Source organism: Cottoperca gobio, chromosome 8, assembly GCF_900634415.1.
Source record: "Cottoperca gobio chromosome 8, fCotGob3.1, whole genome shotgun sequence".
NCBI lineage: Eukaryota > Metazoa > Chordata > Actinopteri > Perciformes > Bovichtidae > Cottoperca > Cottoperca gobio.
The window spans coordinates 19,261,969-19,281,732 of NC_041362.1; the positions used below are offsets into that span (position 1 = coordinate 19,261,969).

Here is a 19,764-nt window from a genome sequence, read left to right on the forward strand (position 1 = left end):
CGTAAAGACGGAGAAATGGCAGAAATGTTGAGTATTTGTTGTGATAAAGAACAAAACAAATCCCCTAGTTATCCTGAGAAAGAAAGTTATAAAGCCACCAAATGACCACCAAACAAGCAACAATCAGATTATTATGACTTTATTTGTTAAGGTATGTCATGATGTATGCACATATTAAAGCTGTTATGTGTAGAACTTTGGTCAGCTATAAACACATAACAATTATACACAAAACACATTGTACAGTCAGTAAGAATACATTTCTTCCCATTTTCACAATACATTTTACAATACAAACATACAATGCAAAAAGTACCAAAGGAGTTAAATAATACAAACAGACCTGGCATCACTTAGATGTTTCGTTTGCTTTTCATAACAGGATTGAGCACACTCCACTTTATCTCTGAAACATGCTGCCAAAATGATGAATACTCAACGATCTTTTGTTTTCGAGAGTTAACTTTTAATCAGTAGAACATTTTTTATTTTAATGTAGACCTTTAATGTAATGCAACTACTGCTGGTCTCATGGAACAACTACAAGCGAGGAGCTGAACCTCAGCGAACTAACGGGCCAGCTTTAACTGAAGTGAGTGAAAAACAAAAGTAATTTAGTAATTATCTCAACCAGTGACATTCTTTCCGCCTCCTCACATTTCTCATACTTCAGTCTGTTATTATTAAACACTAAGCTGTATGCACAAGTACTTTCATCCTGGCTGCGTGTATTAAAACCTCACCTACATACACACATGCAGACACACTGGGACAATCTTCTTCAGTCTGTTAAAAGCTCCATAAATAAACTGGATGACTTAATAAAAAATATACAAGCAAAGCACAACACTTGCTAAATGCCAAATTTATGAGAGGCAGATGGGTGGTATGTTATGATTATGAAATGATATTTCTATGTTATCAACTGATAAGATATTGACATTTGTTCTGGATGGCAGAAAAGAAAATGACATAAATCATTTGTATTAGATATGCATTTGTTTGAGAGCCATTTGTAACATGTCCAAAGAATATATATGTTTAAGTGGACAGTTTATTTGACATTAAACACAAAGAGCTTCTATTTGTGAAGCTCGTCTGAGGGAGAACCTATCCAGAATAACTACGTTTTAAATAACTTTTCACATAAACGTCAGGTTGTTTTTACAGTTTATGAAAGATTGGTCAAAATGCTGTGGATCAGACTGCGTTATTATAACATTTTATTATAATAAATATAAATCTCTGGGCAGCTCACATATAGATGCATTTCAAATGTTCTTTCTTTGGCGCACGACCAGCATTTCAGCTTCATCTTCATCACAATCAAACTAAACAAAAAACAACAAAACAAACAAATAAATAAACTTTTTTTTGTTTCTAATGCCCAGAGAACTTTGTCTGCTGCTCTGTCTGACTGTTACATAAAGAAAATCAGGCGACATTTTAAAACACCAAAAAGCTGCAAAAGGCTCACTGAGCCATCGTCCCACAAAATGTGCAGTTTGCGTCACATGCATTATTTCTCTAACGGCTTTGGACGGTTGGACTGGATTGAAGGAGTGAGTAAAAATACTTTATCAATGGAGACATTAAAGCTGTAATGTTATTACTAGATTCAAACTGTATAGTGAAGTTAGGTAACACAAAAGCTGCATGCACATTCACAAGGCCCTACATACTGTGAAATATATGTGTCGGTCAGGTATTACGTGTCCTGGTTGGTAAAAACAGTGTTGCCTGTGTATTTATTCTCAGAAGCAAACATTCGATAACTTTAGTAGTATTCGGCTTATCAGCTTTGTTATAGTTCATATAGTAAATGCTCTTATTCTGTCTAATCTTGTACTAATTGTTATGTTTTTGCTGTGAAGCACTTTGGGCTGCAATTCTTGTATATACAAATAAAGATTATTATTAATATTGTCATGACCTGTCTATCTAACAAAAGGCCTGTACTAGTTTCTTTATTTTGATTATAATACCCATTAGACGAATTGGGTTTGACGGCAAATATTTCATTGCGGTGTTTTAACCTTTGGCCCTCTCTCTTGTCTGTGGTAAAACAAACTCCCTCTCCTGTGAATATCTCAATGTGTTTCTGTTTGGTCACAGGGGTACAAATTCTTCAAATTTAGTCCAGACAAGTAGCTCAGTCAATTAGACTCTATACAGTCCTGCTGCACTTCAATTCCCTTACACTTAGTGCTGGGGCAATACCTTCCGCGGCTGAGACAGCAGGCATGTTGCAGCAGGCATGTAGCAGCAGGCATGTTGCAGCTTGTTCACTTTCAGTCTGGGGCCCAAGGTATTTGCAAACTATTGCCCTTCACTGGCATTTGTCACATCCCACAGCTGTGTTTCATTAAGATCTACGGTGAGTAGGGTCTTTAATGCTGCTTGTCCTCTTCAACAGCAACACTTTTCCTATCATCATCATCAATTGAATATGTGAGGACGGAGTTACACCCAAAAGGCTGTATGACAAAGAGAGAGATGAGATTTTAGTTTCACGTGTTAGCATGCTAACACCTGCTAATTAAATAAAAAATAAATAAAATGTTCGCTTTTGGTGCCAAACAGAGTCTCCAGCTCTGCTGCTCTAACCAGCTTGCAGCGTAGTTTCACTCTTTCCAGCTGCAAACATACTCCCATCAACCCCTCAATATAAAAGGCAAACAAGCTCAGACAAGACAATCTGTGGCCGAGAGATAAATCCAGCATCTAGCGGCTCCCCACCCAGAAAGTGAAGACAGGTAAGGGCCAAAAAATAAATAAATAAAACTTTAAAGGTATGCTCATCCTGCTGTATGATAACACACTCCTAAGCCTCTGGTACATCAATGTCGTGTGTCTGTGTTGGAAAACACAAATATCTTCCAAATGCCCTGTTGGGAAAAGCAATATTATTCATTTATACTTATATTTACCTTCATTAAATATGTGGTCTCTACCTCCCCTTTTGTAGAGGGCAGCGGTGTGTCTGCCTGAAGAGAGAGAAATGTTAAACACACACATCATTTTAAGTCTGATAAAAGGGTTTCACTAAAGCTAGCAGCAGTAGTAATAGGTTGCTTGACACGGAAACAGGGGTTGTGGGTTCACATCCCTGAAGAAAAAGCAGGTTTGGATTACAATTTCTTTTATTTTCTTTGGAATATTAGACTGACAGTTTGTTTTCTATGTTTTTGTTACTACGATGTGATCACTAGGTCAGGACAGTACACTAACTCCCTGCAGTGCTTAAGAATTACTCACAATGACACAAGTTAAAAAACATTAAATACAGACACAAAATGAAATACATTGAAAATCCATAGTGGATATATTTCTGTATTGTTGACCACTTTTCACACCACAATGTTTGCCCTAATGGAGCACCTTTAAGATGCCATTGTTTTTATTTATTTCATTAAAGTGTTCACTTGATCCATAAAGAAGTACAACATACGGAATAATTGCTAAAATGATGATGGTTAAATTTGTTTCATGGAGCATATGTGAGGCTGTGGCCTGTGATTACTTTTGTTCTATTGCAGTGAGTGCAGAGGAAACGGTAGACAAGTTGTCTTTCCAAAACATGAACAGCGATACAGCGGCAGTAGTCAAGCCTCCCACCACCACCGTCACGACAGGTAAAACAATAACCACTCTCATTTCTCACTTCCGTTAACCTTAACATCTCCCAGCAAGCTCCTGGGTTACCTGTCTTAAAGGAGATGTACCTCCTCTCATAGTGTTCAGTGAATGTCTATGTTCTCAGTGGGTCACCACACAGGCCCCCCCAGAATTCACTAGAACTGAAACGAGTAACTACACTTCCGAATAGTCAAAAGTGAAAGGGCCCACCCGGCGGGGGGTGGATCGGGCGTCCAAAACCACTGCAATTCACGTTTGAAGGTGCAGGGATGGGGGACCGGGCCCGTCCAACCGGGGCCAGTGCAGGGCTTGAGGTACGCACAGGTGGGCCAGCTAAACCGGCCTGTCCAGGTCCAAATGGGCAGGTTTGAGGCGGTCCACCGAGACCCGCTCCGACTTCCCCCCTTTGTCCACCAAAAAGTTTTCCGGCCCTGCCTCCAGTACGCAAAAGGGGCCGTCGTAGGGAGGCTGCAAGGGAGTACGGTGGCCATCATGGCGAATAAAAACATAGGTGGCCGACTGAAGATCCTTGGGGACATAGGCAGTGGCAGTGGTGAGAAATGGGGATTGGAGCAAAGTCACCAACACCGTCCCGGCGCACAGTTCGATGTGAGGCAGCAGACCAGGGAGCCGCAGCAACCGGGAGAAACTCACCCGGGACCCGAAGCGGCTAGCCGTAAACTAGCTCCGCAGACGAGGTGCATGATTATTTATATTGAGGTTGTTATGGGTTTAGTTTCATTGCATGTTTTTGTGTAGTTTTTGTTCTGATTTATTCTGGCCACAGCCATCAACTAATGAGTGTGTGGGTGGAGTGTGTGTGGAGTGTGTGTGGGTGGGTGTGTGTGTGGAGAGTGTGTGGGTGGGTGTGTGTGTGGAGTGGGTGTGTGTGGAGTGGGTGTGGGTGTGTGTGGGTGGAGTGTGTGTGTGTGTGGAGTGGGTGTGGATGGGTGTGGAGTGGGTGTGGATGGGTGTGGAGTGGGTGTGGGTGGAGTGTGTGTGGGTGTGGGGTGTGGGTGGGTGTGGAGTGTGTGTGTGTGGAGTGGGTGTGTGTGTGGAGTGGACAGAGCGGCAGCGAGTCGCTCGTTGACGGCCAGAGAACAGAAGCGTGGCTTTGGGAGATGGCTGGTGGACGGCGTCTATGTTTATCTTGAGCGCTATTTAATGGATTTCTAGCGTTTCGCCTTGTTTTTAGCTGACACTTTAGTAAGCAGCATAATATATGTTAATACACACATTATTCAACTCAGGTATTGTCTCTTGGGTCATTTCCGCTGCTCACCACGATACTTTTTAAACGTGCACATAAACAGTCCTCGGCTCCGTCCTAGGTGGCGTCAACATAAGAACCTTACTCGGGCTACACGGAGACTTCCTTTTCTGTTAATAGATAATTGCAGTTAATGTGAGTTTGTCTGTTATTATGTTTTTGTCCTGGCCTAGAGTCAGGAGTGGTTAAACATTCCCCCTGGGTAGTTTAATCTCTACTCCCTGTATTTAGAAGACTCATACTAAACCTTCAAACAGAGCAGCTGCTTTAATCATCAACTAGAATAACATGTCTAAAAAACATGACTGAGCAAAAGTGAGTCTACATAATAACACCATCATTACTGGAGGAAGTTATGCACTCCTAGTAACAGGAAACCAGAGTGTCGGTCTGCTTGGAAAAGTCAATACACAGCATATTTCTACCACAACTGAAAAATATCTGCAACATTACCGTCAACTCTATCTGTGACTTCAATCCAAGGTATGAATTATGAAAAATAAATTCAATTTAAAATTGTGTTGATGCTGCACAGCCTGGTCAACTAAAAATTTGAAACAAAACAAAACTGCATTGTCTATTACGTTTCTAGTGAAACTTATTTTCTCCCGGATTACGTTTGTAATTGACCAATCACAAGTACGTTTACAAACGAACACGGGACTTTCAGCCAGGAGCTGTTCTTGTGACACGAAAAGACAACGTTGACTTTTACTGAACCTATACAAAAATAAGTTTCCCTCGGTAACAACACTGAAGTTAGCTTCTGATTCTCAGCCTCCGATTCGGCAGTTGAAAAAATCTCCCATTTTTGGCATTTTCACAAATAGAATAAAGCGTTCACAAATCAGAAACTGTGTTTTAAAGACTCTTTCGCCTCTCTGTGATAATCTAGTGCAGATTTGAACAATCAAAGTATAGTGGTTCCAATGTGGTCTAAATGTGAAAACAGCAGTTAAATTTCCATTTTTTGCATCGTCACAAATGTAAAAACGGGTTTCTAACGGCGTTAAGGCTTCACCTATAATGTCTAACATGCTTTCACAACAGTAACAGGTGTCAAAAACGGAGAATCGGTCATTACGCAATACAAAGTGAGTTTCGCTTAACTTTCCCCTGAACTGCCGAATCGGAGGCTGCAAATCGTAAGATAACTTCAGCGTCTTCCCTCGAAACGTAAACAAGAATGCAGTTTAGCTGTTTGGAAACGTCATTGTTTGGTGATTATTCAGATTGCTGGAGTACACTGTACATAAAGTCCCAATAACTGTCACTTGAATATCGTTGGCTGAATACTCTTCTACTGTAAACCTGCCTACATGCTCTTGGCCTACACTACTTAAGAGAGGCTGTTAAACTGGTTCTCTTCTATATGGATCATTATACTCAAACAACAGAATTTTGCTCACACTCACCCACTGTATCCTCTCCTGTCTCCACGTTTGGCGCTTGTACAGGTAAACAGCCAGAGAGATCACATTGACGACCACAGACAGCACTAATAACATCTTCAGGGTTAAGGTCTCGGCTTAATCAGATCAGAGACAACTTCCGTTAATGTTACCAAACAATGTATGCTTTCCACATTTGACACTTAGCAAACAGCACTGTGAGAAAACAGCAGTGCAGTAAATACTGCTGCCAGTAAAGTCAGCCTCCAGCAACATTTCCCTTTCCTCTGCACGATCGTGGAGTTTTTACAGTGCTAAGCAAACAAATGAGCCGTAAGCAAAATGGCAGCATTATTTTTTACAAATTCAACTGGCTGTTAAAAGCCGCTGTATAGCGTCTGAGCTCATAAGAGTGTAGCTTACATGTGGCAGTGTCACTTTTTGAATCTCCATTTATCTATAATACAAAATACATAAATGCTGATGGATTTGTATTTACTGTAGAACAAATAAATAGCATTCAAACTACACACATGCAATTAATTATAGTGGGACAATGAAAATGAGAAAGCTGGAAAGTTTGATGTATTTTGTGGCACTAACTCGGTGTTTAGCAAATTAACATGCGTCTTCATCACAGAGAAAAGCTGCTCTCACAGGTATGTGCTTCTAAACATGCAAAGCATTTGAGCGGCATGAAGGAGGGTTGAGGCATCGTTTTGGGGATGAAGCTTGGAAACTGTGCAGCGCCCACAGAGTCACACTTTGCCTTGAGTGTGTCATTACACTGGAGGTCAATCAGCTCCATGTTCACATTTGCTGTTTCCACTTCAACATACTGAAGGGAAATGCAAATGAGGCATTCCCCAAAGCAGGTATGTAAGGGTATGTGAAGGAATGGCAACATATTAGAAAGAAGAGCTCCATGTTCTCCACATAATATATCAACAGCTGCCACTGTTTTCTAAACCAACACAATGGAAAAGAATGCCAATGGACAGAAAGCTACATAATGTTTGCTTGTGTATAGCAAGCATATGGCAGAATTACAGTAAGTGCAACTTTAGTCAGCCACTGAACTGTTTGATAATGGAGATGCAGTCAGTGTTTCATCACACTTCCATCTTTAAAACTCCCAGATTGAGAACAGTATAGCATGCCAGCAGGGGTCATCCATGTTGACTGATTCATGGCACCCCAGAGGGCTTAACAGCCAACACAAAGACTTAAGAGACAAAGACTTTTGGATACTACCAGTGGACATGCCAAAGTCAGAATTGTTGAAATCCCAAACACAGTCTTTAACAAAGAATTATTATCACTTAAGGGATTTGTAATATGTGATATACAAGCCCATGCAGAATCTGTGCTCGCATCATTCCCACGACACCGCAGATTATAAACAAATGGGAGATGCTGCTTTGTTATCTTAAATGATTATTGTTAAAGCAAAAATCATTCTGCTAAATTAAGTATGTTCTTTATGTCTGATGTGTGAATAGCAGCAGGGAGAGTTTCACAAGCTCATAATTGTAATAACACAGTGAAGTAAATGTGAGGTAATGTTAGACTCTTTCAGATTGATGTGTGCAATGTCCATTCTTTTTGTACCGGTACAGCGCACACAAAGATAGATTTAATGTATACTTCAAGCCATCCTGACAATTGTGTTAAGGAAAGTCCCTTAAAGTGGCTCCAATCAATATTTTTACATTAACAATTGAGTAAATGACTGTGTAAAATGGGAAAAGAGTCACTTGTAGAGATGAACTTGACTCTGTAGCCTCTCTCTTGTTTTGGTTATAGGCTACGGCCGCAACTTAACTCTTTTGGTTCAGTCCTGTGGCTCTAATCAGTAAAGTTTCCAGATGCAAAAACCTCTGATAACCTCGCTGTATACACCAAACAGCCGACAGAGAAATTTAGCAATTAGCTGGTGAACATAATGGAACATTTAACAACTAAAAAGCTAGATATTTGTCTCAGCAGAGCAGACCAGAGCTAAAAGGAGACTGAATAATGAACTTAGAGCTACCGTTGGATCAGGAGCACAACTGGAAGCTAATCCTGCTCTGTATCTGCTCAATGTGTAAATAACCAACTGTTAGCCAACACCTTATACAAGGCAATAATATGTTAATGTTGTGTTTACTGATTGTTTCAACTGCTCCCAAGTGGCCAAAAAAAATCAGTCACGCAGGTTCAACGAGTAAAGATCATTGTGAAGGACAAACAGTTGGTAAAATATTGACATATGCATTTATGACACTGTATTGGCTGTATATATCCAACACATGCTGCATTTCCACTGGATGCGAGGGCACAGCTCTACTCTACTCACTGTTTTTTGGTCTTCCATTAGCAAAGGTCGTGGATAGTACCTGCTACTTGTTTTGGCACATCTTTGTAAAGGTTCCAAGCGAGCTGAGCCGATACTAGAAGATGGAGTTAAAACACTGCCGACCACTGATTGGTCACAGAGAATCGTCACTAGACCAACACGGGGCATCCTGTTCATGTTTAAATAGCCAAGCTACCGTAAAGACGGAGAAATGGCAGAAATGTTGAGTATTTGTTGTGATAAAGAACAAAACAAATCCCCTAGTTATCCTGAGAAAGAAAGTTATAAAGCCACCAAATGACCACCAAACAAGCAACAATCAGATTATTATGACTTTATTTGTTAAGGTATGTCATGATGTATGCACATATTAAAGCTGTTATGTGTAGAACTTTGGTCAGCTATAAACACATAACAATTATACACAAAACACATTGTACAGTCAGTAAGAATACATTTCTTCCCATTTTCACAATACATTTTACAATACAAACATACAATGCAAAAAGTACCAAAGGAGTTAAATAATACAAACAGACCTGGCATCACTTAGATGTTTCGTTTGCTTTTCATAACAGGATTGAGCACACTCCACTTTATCTCTGAAACATGCTGCCAAAATGATGAATACTCAACGATCTTTTGTTTTCGAGAGTTAACTTTTAATCAGTAGAACATTTTTTATTTTAATGTAGACCTTTAATGTAATGCAACTACTGCTGGTCTCATGGAACAACTACAAGCGAGGAGCTGAACCTCAGCGAACTAACGGGCCAGCTTTAACTGAAGTGAGTGAAAAACAAAAGTAATTTAGTAATTATCTCAACCAGTGACATTCTTTCCGCCTCCTCACATTTCTCATACTTCAGTCTGTTATTATTAAACACTAAGCTGTATGCACAAGTACTTTCATCCTGGCTGCGTGTATTAAAACCTCACCTACATACACACATGCAGACACACTGGGACAATCTTCTTCAGTCTGTTAAAAGCTCCATAAATAAACTGGATGACTTAATAAAAAATATACAAGCAAAGCACAACACTTGCTAAATGCCAAATTTATGAGAGGCAGATGGGTGGTATGTTATGATTATGAAATGATATTTCTATGTTATCAACTGATAAGATATTGACATTTGTTCTGGATGGCAGAAAAGAAAATGACATAAATCATTTGTATTAGATATGCATTTGTTTGAGAGCCATTTGTAACATGTCCAAAGAATATATATGTTTAAGTGGACAGTTTATTTGACATTAAACACAAAGAGCTTCTATTTGTGAAGCTCGTCTGAGGGAGAACCTATCCAGAATAACTACGTTTTAAATAACTTTTCACATAAACGTCAGGTTGTTTTTACAGTTTATGAAAGATTGGTCAAAATGCTGTGGATCAGACTGCGTTATTATAACATTTTATTATAATAAATATAAATCTCTGGGCAGCTCACATATAGATGCATTTCAAATGTTCTTTCTTTGGCGCACGACCAGCATTTCAGCTTCATCTTCATCACAATCAAACTAAACAAAAAACAACAAAACAAACAAATAAATAAACTTTTTTTTGTTTCTAATGCCCAGAGAACTTTGTCTGCTGCTCTGTCTGACTGTTACATAAAGAAAATCAGGCGACATTTTAAAACACCAAAAAGCTGCAAAAGGCTCACTGAGCCATCGTCCCACAAAATGTGCAGTTTGCGTCACATGCATTATTTCTCTAACGGCTTTGGACGGTTGGACTGGATTGAAGGAGTGAGTAAAAATACTTTATCAATGGAGACATTAAAGCTGTAATGTTATTACTAGATTCAAACTGTATAGTGAAGTTAGGTAACACAAAAGCTGCATGCACATTCACAAGGCCCTACATACTGTGAAATATATGTGTCGGTCAGGTATTACGTGTCCTGGTTGGTAAAACAGTGTTGCCTGTGTATTTATTCTCAGAAGCAAACATTCGATAACTTTAGTAGTATTCGGCTTATCAGCTTTGTTATAGTTCATATAGTAAATGCTCTTATTCTGTCTAATCTTGTACTAATTGTTATGTTTTTGCTGTGAAGCACTTTGGGCTGCAATTCTTGTATATACAAATAAAGATTATTATTAATATTGTCATGACCTGTCTATCTAACAAAAGGCCTGTACTAGTTTCTTTATTTTGATTATAATACCCATTAGACGAATTGGGTTTGACGGCAAATATTTCATTGCGGTGTTTTAACCTTTGGCCCTCTCTCTTGTCTGTGGTAAAACAAACTCCCTCTCCTGTGAATATCTCAATGTGTTTCTGTTTGGTCACAGGGGTACAAATTCTTCAAATTTAGTCCAGACAAGTAGCTCAGTCAATTAGACTCTATACAGTCCTGCTGCACTTCAATTCCCTTACACTTAGTGCTGGGGCAATACCTTCCGCGGCTGAGACAGCAGGCATGTTGCAGCAGGCATGTAGCAGCAGGCATGTTGCAGCTTGTTCACTTTCAGTCTGGGGCCCAAGGTATTTGCAAACTATTGCCCTTCACTGGCATTTGTCACATCCCACAGCTGTGTTTCATTAAGATCTACGGTGAGTAGGGTCTTTAATGCTGCTTGTCCTCTTCAACAGCAACACTTTTCCTATCATCATCATCAATTGAATATGTGAGGACGGAGTTACACCCAAAAGGCTGTATGACAAAGAGAGAGATGAGATTTTAGTTTCACGTGTTAGCATGCTAACACCTGCTAATTAAATAAAAAATAAATAAAATGTTCGCTTTTGGTGCCAAACAGAGTCTCCAGCTCTGCTGCTCTAACCAGCTTGCAGCGTAGTTTCACTCTTTCCAGCTGCAAACATACTCCCATCAACCCCTCAATATAAAAGGCAAACAAGCTCAGACAAGACAATCTGTGGCCGAGAGATAAATCCAGCATCTAGCGGCTCCCCACCCAGAAAGTGAAGACAGGTAAGGGCCAAAAAATAAATAAATAAAACTTTAAAGGTATGCTCATCCTGCTGTATGATAACACACTCCTAAGCCTCTGGTACATCAATGTCGTGTGTCTGTGTTGGAAAACACAAATATCTTCCAAATGCCCTGTTGGGAAAAGCAATATTATTCATTTATACTTATATTTACCTTCATTAAATATGTGGTCTCTACCTCCCCTTTTGTAGAGGGCAGCGGTGTGTCTGCCTGAAGAGAGAGAAATGTTAAACACACACATCATTTTAAGTCTGATAAAAGGGTTTCACTAAAGCTAGCAGCAGTAGTAATAGGTTGCTTGACACGGAAACAGGGGTTGTGGGTTCACATCCCTGAAGAAAAAGCAGGTTTGGATTACAATTTCTTTTATTTTCTTTGGAATATTAGACTGACAGTTTGTTTTCTATGTTTTTGTTACTACGATGTGATCACTAGGTCAGGACAGTACACTAACTCCCTGCAGTGCTTAAGAATTACTCACAATGACACAAGTTAAAAAACATTAAATACAGACACAAAATGAAATACATTGAAAATCCATAGTGGATATATTTCTGTATTGTTGACCACTTTTCACACCACAATGTTTGCCCTAATGGAGCACCTTTAAGATGCCATTGTTTTTATTTATTTCATTAAAGTGTTCACTTGATCCATAAAGAAGTACAACATACGGAATAATTGCTAAAATGATGATGGTTAAATTTGTTTCATGGAGCATATGTGAGGCTGTGGCCTGTGATTACTTTTGTTCTATTGCAGTGAGTGCAGAGGAAACGGTAGACAAGTTGTCTTTCCAAAACATGAACAGCGATACAGCGGCAGTAGTCAAGCCTCCCACCACCACCGTCACGACAGGTAAAACAATAACCACTCTCATTTCTCACTTCCGTTAACCTTAACATCTCCCAGCAAGCTCCTGGGTTACCTGTCTTAAAGGAGATGTACCTCCTCTCATAGTGTTCAGTGAATGTCTATGTTCTCAGTGGGTCACCACACAGGCCCCCCCAGAATTCACTAGAACTGAAACGAGTAACTACACTTCCGAATAGTCAAAAGTGAAAGGGCCCACCCGGCGGGGGGTGGATCGGGCGTCCAAAACCACTGCAATTCACGTTTGAAGGTGCAGGGATGGGGGACCGGGCCCGTCCAACCGGGGCCAGTGCAGGGCTTGAGGTACGCACAGGTGGGTCAGGGGCCTGGCAGGGGGACGACCACGCCTGCGGGGGCACGGCCAGCTAAACCGGCCTGTCCAGGTCCAAATGGGCAGGTTTGAGGCGGTCCACCGAGACCCGCTCCGACTTCCCCCCTTTGTCCACCAAAAAGTTTTCCGGCCCTGCCTCCAGTACGCAAAAGGGGCCGTCGTAGGGAGGCTGCAAGGGAGTACGGTGGCCATCATGGCGAATAAAAACATAGGTGGCCGACTGAAGATCCTTGGGGACATAGGCAGTGGCAGTGGTGAGAAATGGGGATTGGAGCAAAGTCACCAACACCGTCCCGGCGCACAGTTCGATGTGAGGCAGCAGACCAGGGAGCCGCAGCAACCGGGAGAAACTCACCCGGGACCCGAAGCGGCTAGCCGTAAACTAGCTCCGCAGACGAGGTGCATGATTATTTATATTGAGGTTGTTATGGGTTTAGTTTCATTGCATGTTTTTGTGTAGTTTTTGTTCTGATTTATTCTGGCCACAGCCATCAACTAATGAGTGTGTGGGTGGAGTGTGTGTGGAGTGTGTGTGGGTGGGTGTGTGTGTGGAGAGTGTGTGGGTGGGTGTGTGTGTGGAGTGGGTGTGTGTGGAGTGGGTGTGGGTGTGTGTGGAGTGTGTGGAGTGGGTGTGGGTGGAGTGTGTGTGTGTGTGGAGTGGGTGTGGATGGGTGTGGAGTGGGTGTGGATGGGTGTGGAGTGGGTGTGGGTGGAGTGTGTGTGGGTGTGGGGTGTGGGTGGGTGTGGAGTGTGTGTGTGTGGAGTGGGTGTGTGTGTGGAGTGGACAGAGCGGCAGCGAGTCGCTCGTTGACGGCCAGAGAACAGAAGCGTGGCTTTGGGAGATGGCTGGTGGACGGCGTCTATGTTTATCTTGAGCGCTATTTAATGGATTTCTAGCGTTTCGCCTTGTTTTTAGCTGACACTTTAGTAAGCAGCATAATATATGTTAATACACACATTATTCAACTCAGGTATTGTCTCTTGGGTCATTTCCGCTGCTCACCACGATACTTTTTAAACGTGCACATAAACAGTCCTCGGCTCCGTCCTAGGTGGCGTCAACATAAGAACCTTACTCGGGCTACACGGAGACTTCCTTTTCTGTTAATAGATAATTGCAGTTAATGTGAGTTTGTCTGTTATGATGTTTTTGTCCTGGCCTAGAGTCAGGAGTGGTTAAACATTCCCCCTGGGTAGTTTAATCTCTACTCCCTGTATTTAGAAGACTCATACTAAACCTTCAAACAGAGCAGCTGCTTTAATCATCAACTAGAATAACATGTCTAAAAAACATGACTGAGCAAAAGTGAGTCTACATAATAACACCATCATTACTGGAGGAAGTTATGCACTCCTAGTAACAGGAAACCAGAGTGTCGGTCTGCTTGGAAAAGTCAATACACAGCATATTTCTACCACAACTGAAAAATATCTGCAACATTACCGTCAACTCTATCTGTGACTTCAATCCAAGGTATGAATTATGAAAAATAAATTCAATTTAAAATTGTGTTGATGCTGCACAGCCTGGTCAACTAAAAATTTGAAACAAAACAAAACTGCATTGTCTATTACGTTTCTAGTGAAACTTATTTTCTCCCGGATTACGTTTGTAATTGACCAATCACAAGTACGTTTACAAACGAACACGGGACTTTCAGCCAGGAGCTGTTCTTGTGACACGAAAAGACAACGTTGACTTTTACTGAACCTATACAAAAATAAGTTTCCCTCGGTAACAACACTGAAGTTAGCTTCTGATTCTCAGCCTCCGATTCGGCAGTTGAAAAAATCTCCCATTTTTGGCATTTTCACAAATAGAATAAAGCGTTCACAAATCAGAAACTGTGTTTTAAAGACTCTTTCGCCTCTCTGTGATAATCTAGTGCAGATTTGAACAATCAAAGTATAGTGGTTCCAATGTGGTCTAAATGTGAAAACAGCAGTTAAATTTCCATTTTTTGCATCGTCACAAATGTAAAAACGGGTTTCTAACGGCGTTAAGGCTTCACCTATAATGTCTAACATGCTTTCACAACAGTAACAGGTGTCAAAAACGGAGAATCGGTCATTACGCAATACAAAGTGAGTTTCGCTTAACTTTCCCCTGAACTGCCGAATCGGAGGCTGCAAATCGTAAGATAACTTCAGCGTCTTCCCTCGAAACGTAAACAAGAATGCAGTTTAGCTGTTTGGAAACGTCATTGTTTGGTGATTATTCAGATTGCTGGAGTACACTGTACATAAAGTCCCAATAACTGTCACTTGAATATCGTTGGCTGAATACTCTTCTACTGTAAACCTGCCTACATGCTCTTGGCCTACACTTCTTAAGAGAGGCTGTTAAACTGGTTCTCTTCTATATGGATCATTATACTCAAACAACAGAATTTTGCTCACACTCACCCACTGTATCCTCTCCTGTCTCCACGTTTGGCGCTTGTACAGGTAAACAGCCAGAGAGATCACATTGACGACCACAGACAGCACTAATAACATCTTCAGGGTTAAGGTCTCGGCTTAATCAGATCAGAGACAACTTCCGTTAATGTTACCAAACAATGTATGCTTTCCACATTTGACACTTAGCAAACAGCACTGTGAGAAAACAGCAGTGCAGTAAATACTGCTGCCAGTAAAGTCAGCCTCCAGCAACATTTCCCTTTCCTCTGCACGATCGTGGAGTTTTTACAGTGCTAAGCAAACAAATGAGCCGTAAGCAAAATGGCAGCATTATTTTTTACAAATTCAACTGGCTGTTAAAAGCCGCTGTATAGCGTCTGAGCTCATAAGAGTGTAGCTTACATGTGGCAGTGTCACTTTTTGAATCTCCATTTATCTATAATACAAAATACATAAATGCTGATGGATTTGTATTTACTATAGAACAAATAAATAGCATTCAAACTACACACATGCAATTAATTATAGTGGGACAATGAAAATGAGAAAGCTGGAAAGTTTGATGTATTTTGTGGCACTAACTCGGTGTTTAGCAAATTAACATGCGTCTTCATCACAGAGAAAAGCTGCTCTCACAGGTATGTGCTTCTAAACATGCAAAGCATTTGAGCGGCATGAAGGAGGGTTGAGGCATCGTTTCGGGGATGAAGCTTGGAAACTGTGCAGCGCCCACAGAGTCACACTTTGCCTTGAGTGTGTCATTACACTGGAGGTCAATCAGCTCCATGTTCACATTTGCTGTTTCCACTTCAACATACTGAAGGGAAATGCAAATGAGGCATTCCCCAAAGCAGGTATGTAAGGGTATGTGAAGGAATGGCAACATATTAGAAAGAAGAGCTCCATGTTCTCCACATAATATATCAACAGCTGCCACTGTTTTCTAAACCAGTTTTGGGTTTACAGAAGATTTGGGTGTGAGTTAAAAACTTATTGGACATGTCTGATTTGTCTTTGTTCGAAACTTCTATTTTTCTATTGGGGGTGTGAGGAGAGGAACAATGATCTGAGGGTTAGGGTTAGTAACACTCAACTCAGGTACAATAAAATAATAACAAATATAACAAATATCTTTTGAGTAGTGATAATGGACGGTAATCAGATACAAGAAAATAATCCCCAGGATGAAATCGTACAACATAAAGGTGCGGGTTTATACTCCAAGTTTATTATTTTCTATATTCAAACATTTTGGAGTGCTTTATCACCATTATACCATGGCCACATATCCCTTAAATTGTCCCTTATTATTTATGGTTTGGATGAGACAGCAGCAAACGTTGGTAAAATAGTTGTTATTACTGCAGTTTAATAATCTTTTAGCATTTATTTAGAAAGTCAGATAAACTCTTGACAGGAACTATGCTTAAGGTTCTCTGATATGATCTTAATAAATATCAGTAAACAAGGGTTTAATATTTTCCATGGCCATGGTACAAGTAGCGATCATCTAATCGTATAAAGTGCCGTTTACAAAGCTTACCATTTATTCGGCTAACTGCGCTCTGTGCGAGTGTTGCTGTTGTTGCTGTTGGTGGCGATGCTGCTATTGATGGTGACAATACTGTTGTTGTTATTGTTGTTGTTGTTGGAGGCAGTGTTGTTGTTGGTGGCAATGTTGTTGATGGTGGCAATGTTGTTGATGTTGTTGTTGGAGGCAGTGTTGTTGTTGTTGTTGTTGTTGTTGTTGGTGGGGGCAATGTTTTTGTCTGATCAACAACTGCAGAAAGGCAGTCAGTCAGTAATAACATCTTACAATATGGGCGTTGTAGGCACAAATTGCAGTATAATATTTAGCATATCAATAAGCAGAAGGAGAAATATGAATGGAAGTAGTCATAGTTGTAGCTGTAGTGGTAGACTAGGTCAAATTAAAGGCAGTATTTTAGGTACAAAAACTCAAATATGGTTTCAGTTTGTTGGTGGTCATGCCATCAGTTCTTGGAAATTTCAGATTACTTTTACTTAAAGGTTCTCAATTCTCAATTCAGAGCATTAATATGTCAGCAATATTGCTTTGTAAAGATATAGTGGATATATATAGTCTCTCTCCCTCTGTGTGTGATGTGATCTGAGCTTCTCTATGCTTTGTGTACGTAGCCGGCCTTGTGTGCATGTGATTGCTTGTTTCGCCATGTTGAGGCAATCCCTCTGCTCTGAATTTAGAACCTTTAAAATGTGTGATCTGGACTGGATGACCCGACCTCCCGTAGAGAGAGAACATTTGTCTGAGAGGTTTAAGATTCTGTCAAACTTCACAGTGTAGTTTTAAATCAAATTAGAGAATTATTAAATTGATATTGCAGTTAACAATTTTGAAGTAAAACATGCAGGAAAAAAAGAAAAGAAGATTAACATGAAGAAAATGTGATTAAAAGTGCTCCAAAACTGTAGGAGCTATCATAACCAAAGGTTACATATGTATCCATGGTTCTCTGAGTAAAATCAATGCAACAGCAAGCATGATTTCAAATGCATAACATCAACATGCACTTCTTAATCACGTCAAAAATAAAAATGACTTAAAAGTGACTTACCAGTGGATACTATTTCTGAATAGGTCTTGCATTCGTTTTCTAAAGAAAATTATTAAATTGTTACATCAATGAAGGTAATAAATTGTCAAAGCAAACTAATACGGTTCAATAAAAATGAACACTAATGCCAGTAATATCTTCAAGTGTGCCAGATGGGATTCAGACTCAAAAATGATACAAACTTCTGAATTTGTATATGAATAGTTTACTGTAGAGCAAACACCGAGTCGGTCTGCAGAGCAACTCAATACAACATAACGATCATCAGTTATATCAAGTTCCACCTCATTGTGTTTTGTAGCTTATTATTATGTTTTTCTTTGATCCCTCCTTGTTTTCTCACTTCCTGACATCAATAGTTATTATTTTTCTGTGAGATTGGTTACTAAATCACAAGTAGATATGTGTTAGTTTAAACATTCCTGCCTGCTGATGCCATTGGCTATCCTTTTGTATCAGACACTAATATATCTGGATGTTTATTGAATTATTACAACACTTATGAGGCTTCTGTCTTTACTTTGTTCTCTTCCGTTTCATAATTGTGTCAAGATTATCATTCTTTGACATCAGCACTCGCATGTCTACACAGGCCGCCACAACAACAGTAAGTACAAACACACATACCACACGCACACACACTTTTCAACATGTTCACCTACCACACACACACACAAACCCTCACAACACAGGATGGGTACTCACCGTATTCGCAGCCTGTGATGCAAGAAAGAAAGAAACATATACATTCAACATTTTTAAAACTAACTTTAGGATTGTGCTTTGTGAACAGTAATATTGTGTCAATTTAGGAGTGTTATCCCGACATCACTGATCGTTAGAGTAATATCTGTATGTAGTTACCTTCGTAAGTGCGGTTGATAGCTTGGGCCGTCAAGCACATGAAGTGATAGTAATGGACATTGTGAGAAATTTCCCCTTTACACTTTTCACTCTTCGTATTATTTAAATCATCTTTCTATGTAGAAAGAAAACAAAAACAGATTTATCAGATACAATAATTCATTAGGTTGAAAGAAAAGTGAGACATTGAACTTCAGAATAATTCACAAAAGTCACTACAACAAACATGAACTTCAAGAAAAAATGATTTAAAACAAAGTTGCTATTGTTCACTCACCCGCAAAAAGCATTGATGTAGCAAATTACATCCTAAGTTGCTGTTGTTCAGGCACTCATTCTCCGCAGTACATTCCATTGTGTACTGCGTTGGGAAGAGAACACATGTAAGCCAATGCAATTCAGTCTCTATTAAGCATATATTTAAATAGAATCTCAAAATATCATTTTTTGCAGTTTCAGTAAATGACCTTGGAATCCTTAGTTCTCACGAGGCCAAACGTTTCATTCAGCTTTCCTCCCTTGAAAGTGGAACAGAGAAGACAATCAGAACTCATAATCATTTGTTTATCATTAGTGATTACTGATTTTCAAATATTCCCCAAGCGTGATTGTTTTGATCATATTTTAGTGGCCTTAGTTTTACTGCAACAGATCCCCATTAACATTAAAACCAAAAGTGAATTGATCCAATTTACAAGTATTGTCTGTGCACCCAAACCCAACTATATCTTATTCCTCTGTGCCACGGAGTTATTCAACTATTAAAAACACATCAATGAACCACATGATTGCACTGGGTGTCATGATGACCCTCTGCAATTTAGTTTCTATTGAGCTGATCCCACATACACTGCCCTGCGACGGAATATTCACCAAAGTTAGTGCTTAAAGAAATACACTATTTACAGCGGTTTGAGTAACGTTTGTTAAGAACCATAATGCCCGGGGAATTACTGCGCTATAAAAATTGAAAACAAATAAAATGTGTGACTCATTATGAAAGACTGTATGCCACAAATTAGCTTTGGGTTTAATACCACAGATGTTCTGGGAAAGTATTGTGAGAAGGACTAAGTTTTACTA

The 19,764-nt window shown here is 39.9% G+C and overlaps 1 protein-coding gene and 1 long non-coding RNA gene across 8 annotated transcripts in view; both read right to left on the reverse strand.

The window, feature by feature from the left end:
• Positions 1-123: 123 nt before the first annotated feature.
• On the reverse strand, positions 124-6,993 carry LOC115012250 (uncharacterized). The gene is made up of 3 exons (XR_003832657.1): positions 6,325-6,993; positions 2,931-2,987; positions 124-2,477 (listed from the first exon to the last, which is right to left on the reverse strand). It is a non-coding gene; the product is annotated as an uncharacterized LOC115012250 (long non-coding RNA).
• Positions 6,994-8,960: 1,967 nt separating this feature from the next.
• LOC115012249 (cell wall protein DAN4-like) overlaps positions 8,961-19,764 on the reverse strand; it is a 16,356-nt gene continuing 5,552 nt past the window's right edge. For 3 of the 7 annotated variants that reach the window (XM_029437768.1, XM_029437766.1, XM_029437765.1), the window contains 9 exons: positions 19,149-19,199; positions 18,959-19,042; positions 18,682-18,796; positions 18,523-18,534; positions 17,818-17,856; positions 16,764-17,000; positions 15,224-15,336; positions 11,767-11,823; positions 10,571-11,313 (listed from right to left, as the gene is read on the reverse strand). In XM_029437768.1, coding sequence (XP_029293628.1) covers positions 11,227-11,313; positions 11,767-11,823; positions 15,224-15,336; positions 16,764-17,000; positions 17,818-17,856; positions 18,523-18,534; positions 18,682-18,796; positions 18,959-19,042; positions 19,149-19,199 — 795 coding nt within the window. In that variant the 3' untranslated portion in view covers positions 10,571-11,226. Of the gene's footprint in view, positions 10,169-10,570; positions 11,314-11,766; positions 11,824-15,223; positions 15,337-16,763; positions 17,001-17,817; positions 17,857-18,522; positions 18,535-18,681; positions 18,797-18,958; positions 19,043-19,148; positions 19,200-19,764 lie in introns of those variants that run through there. The other 4 variants (XR_003832656.1, XM_029437767.1, XM_029437770.1 and 1 more) reach the window with 4 other exon arrangements.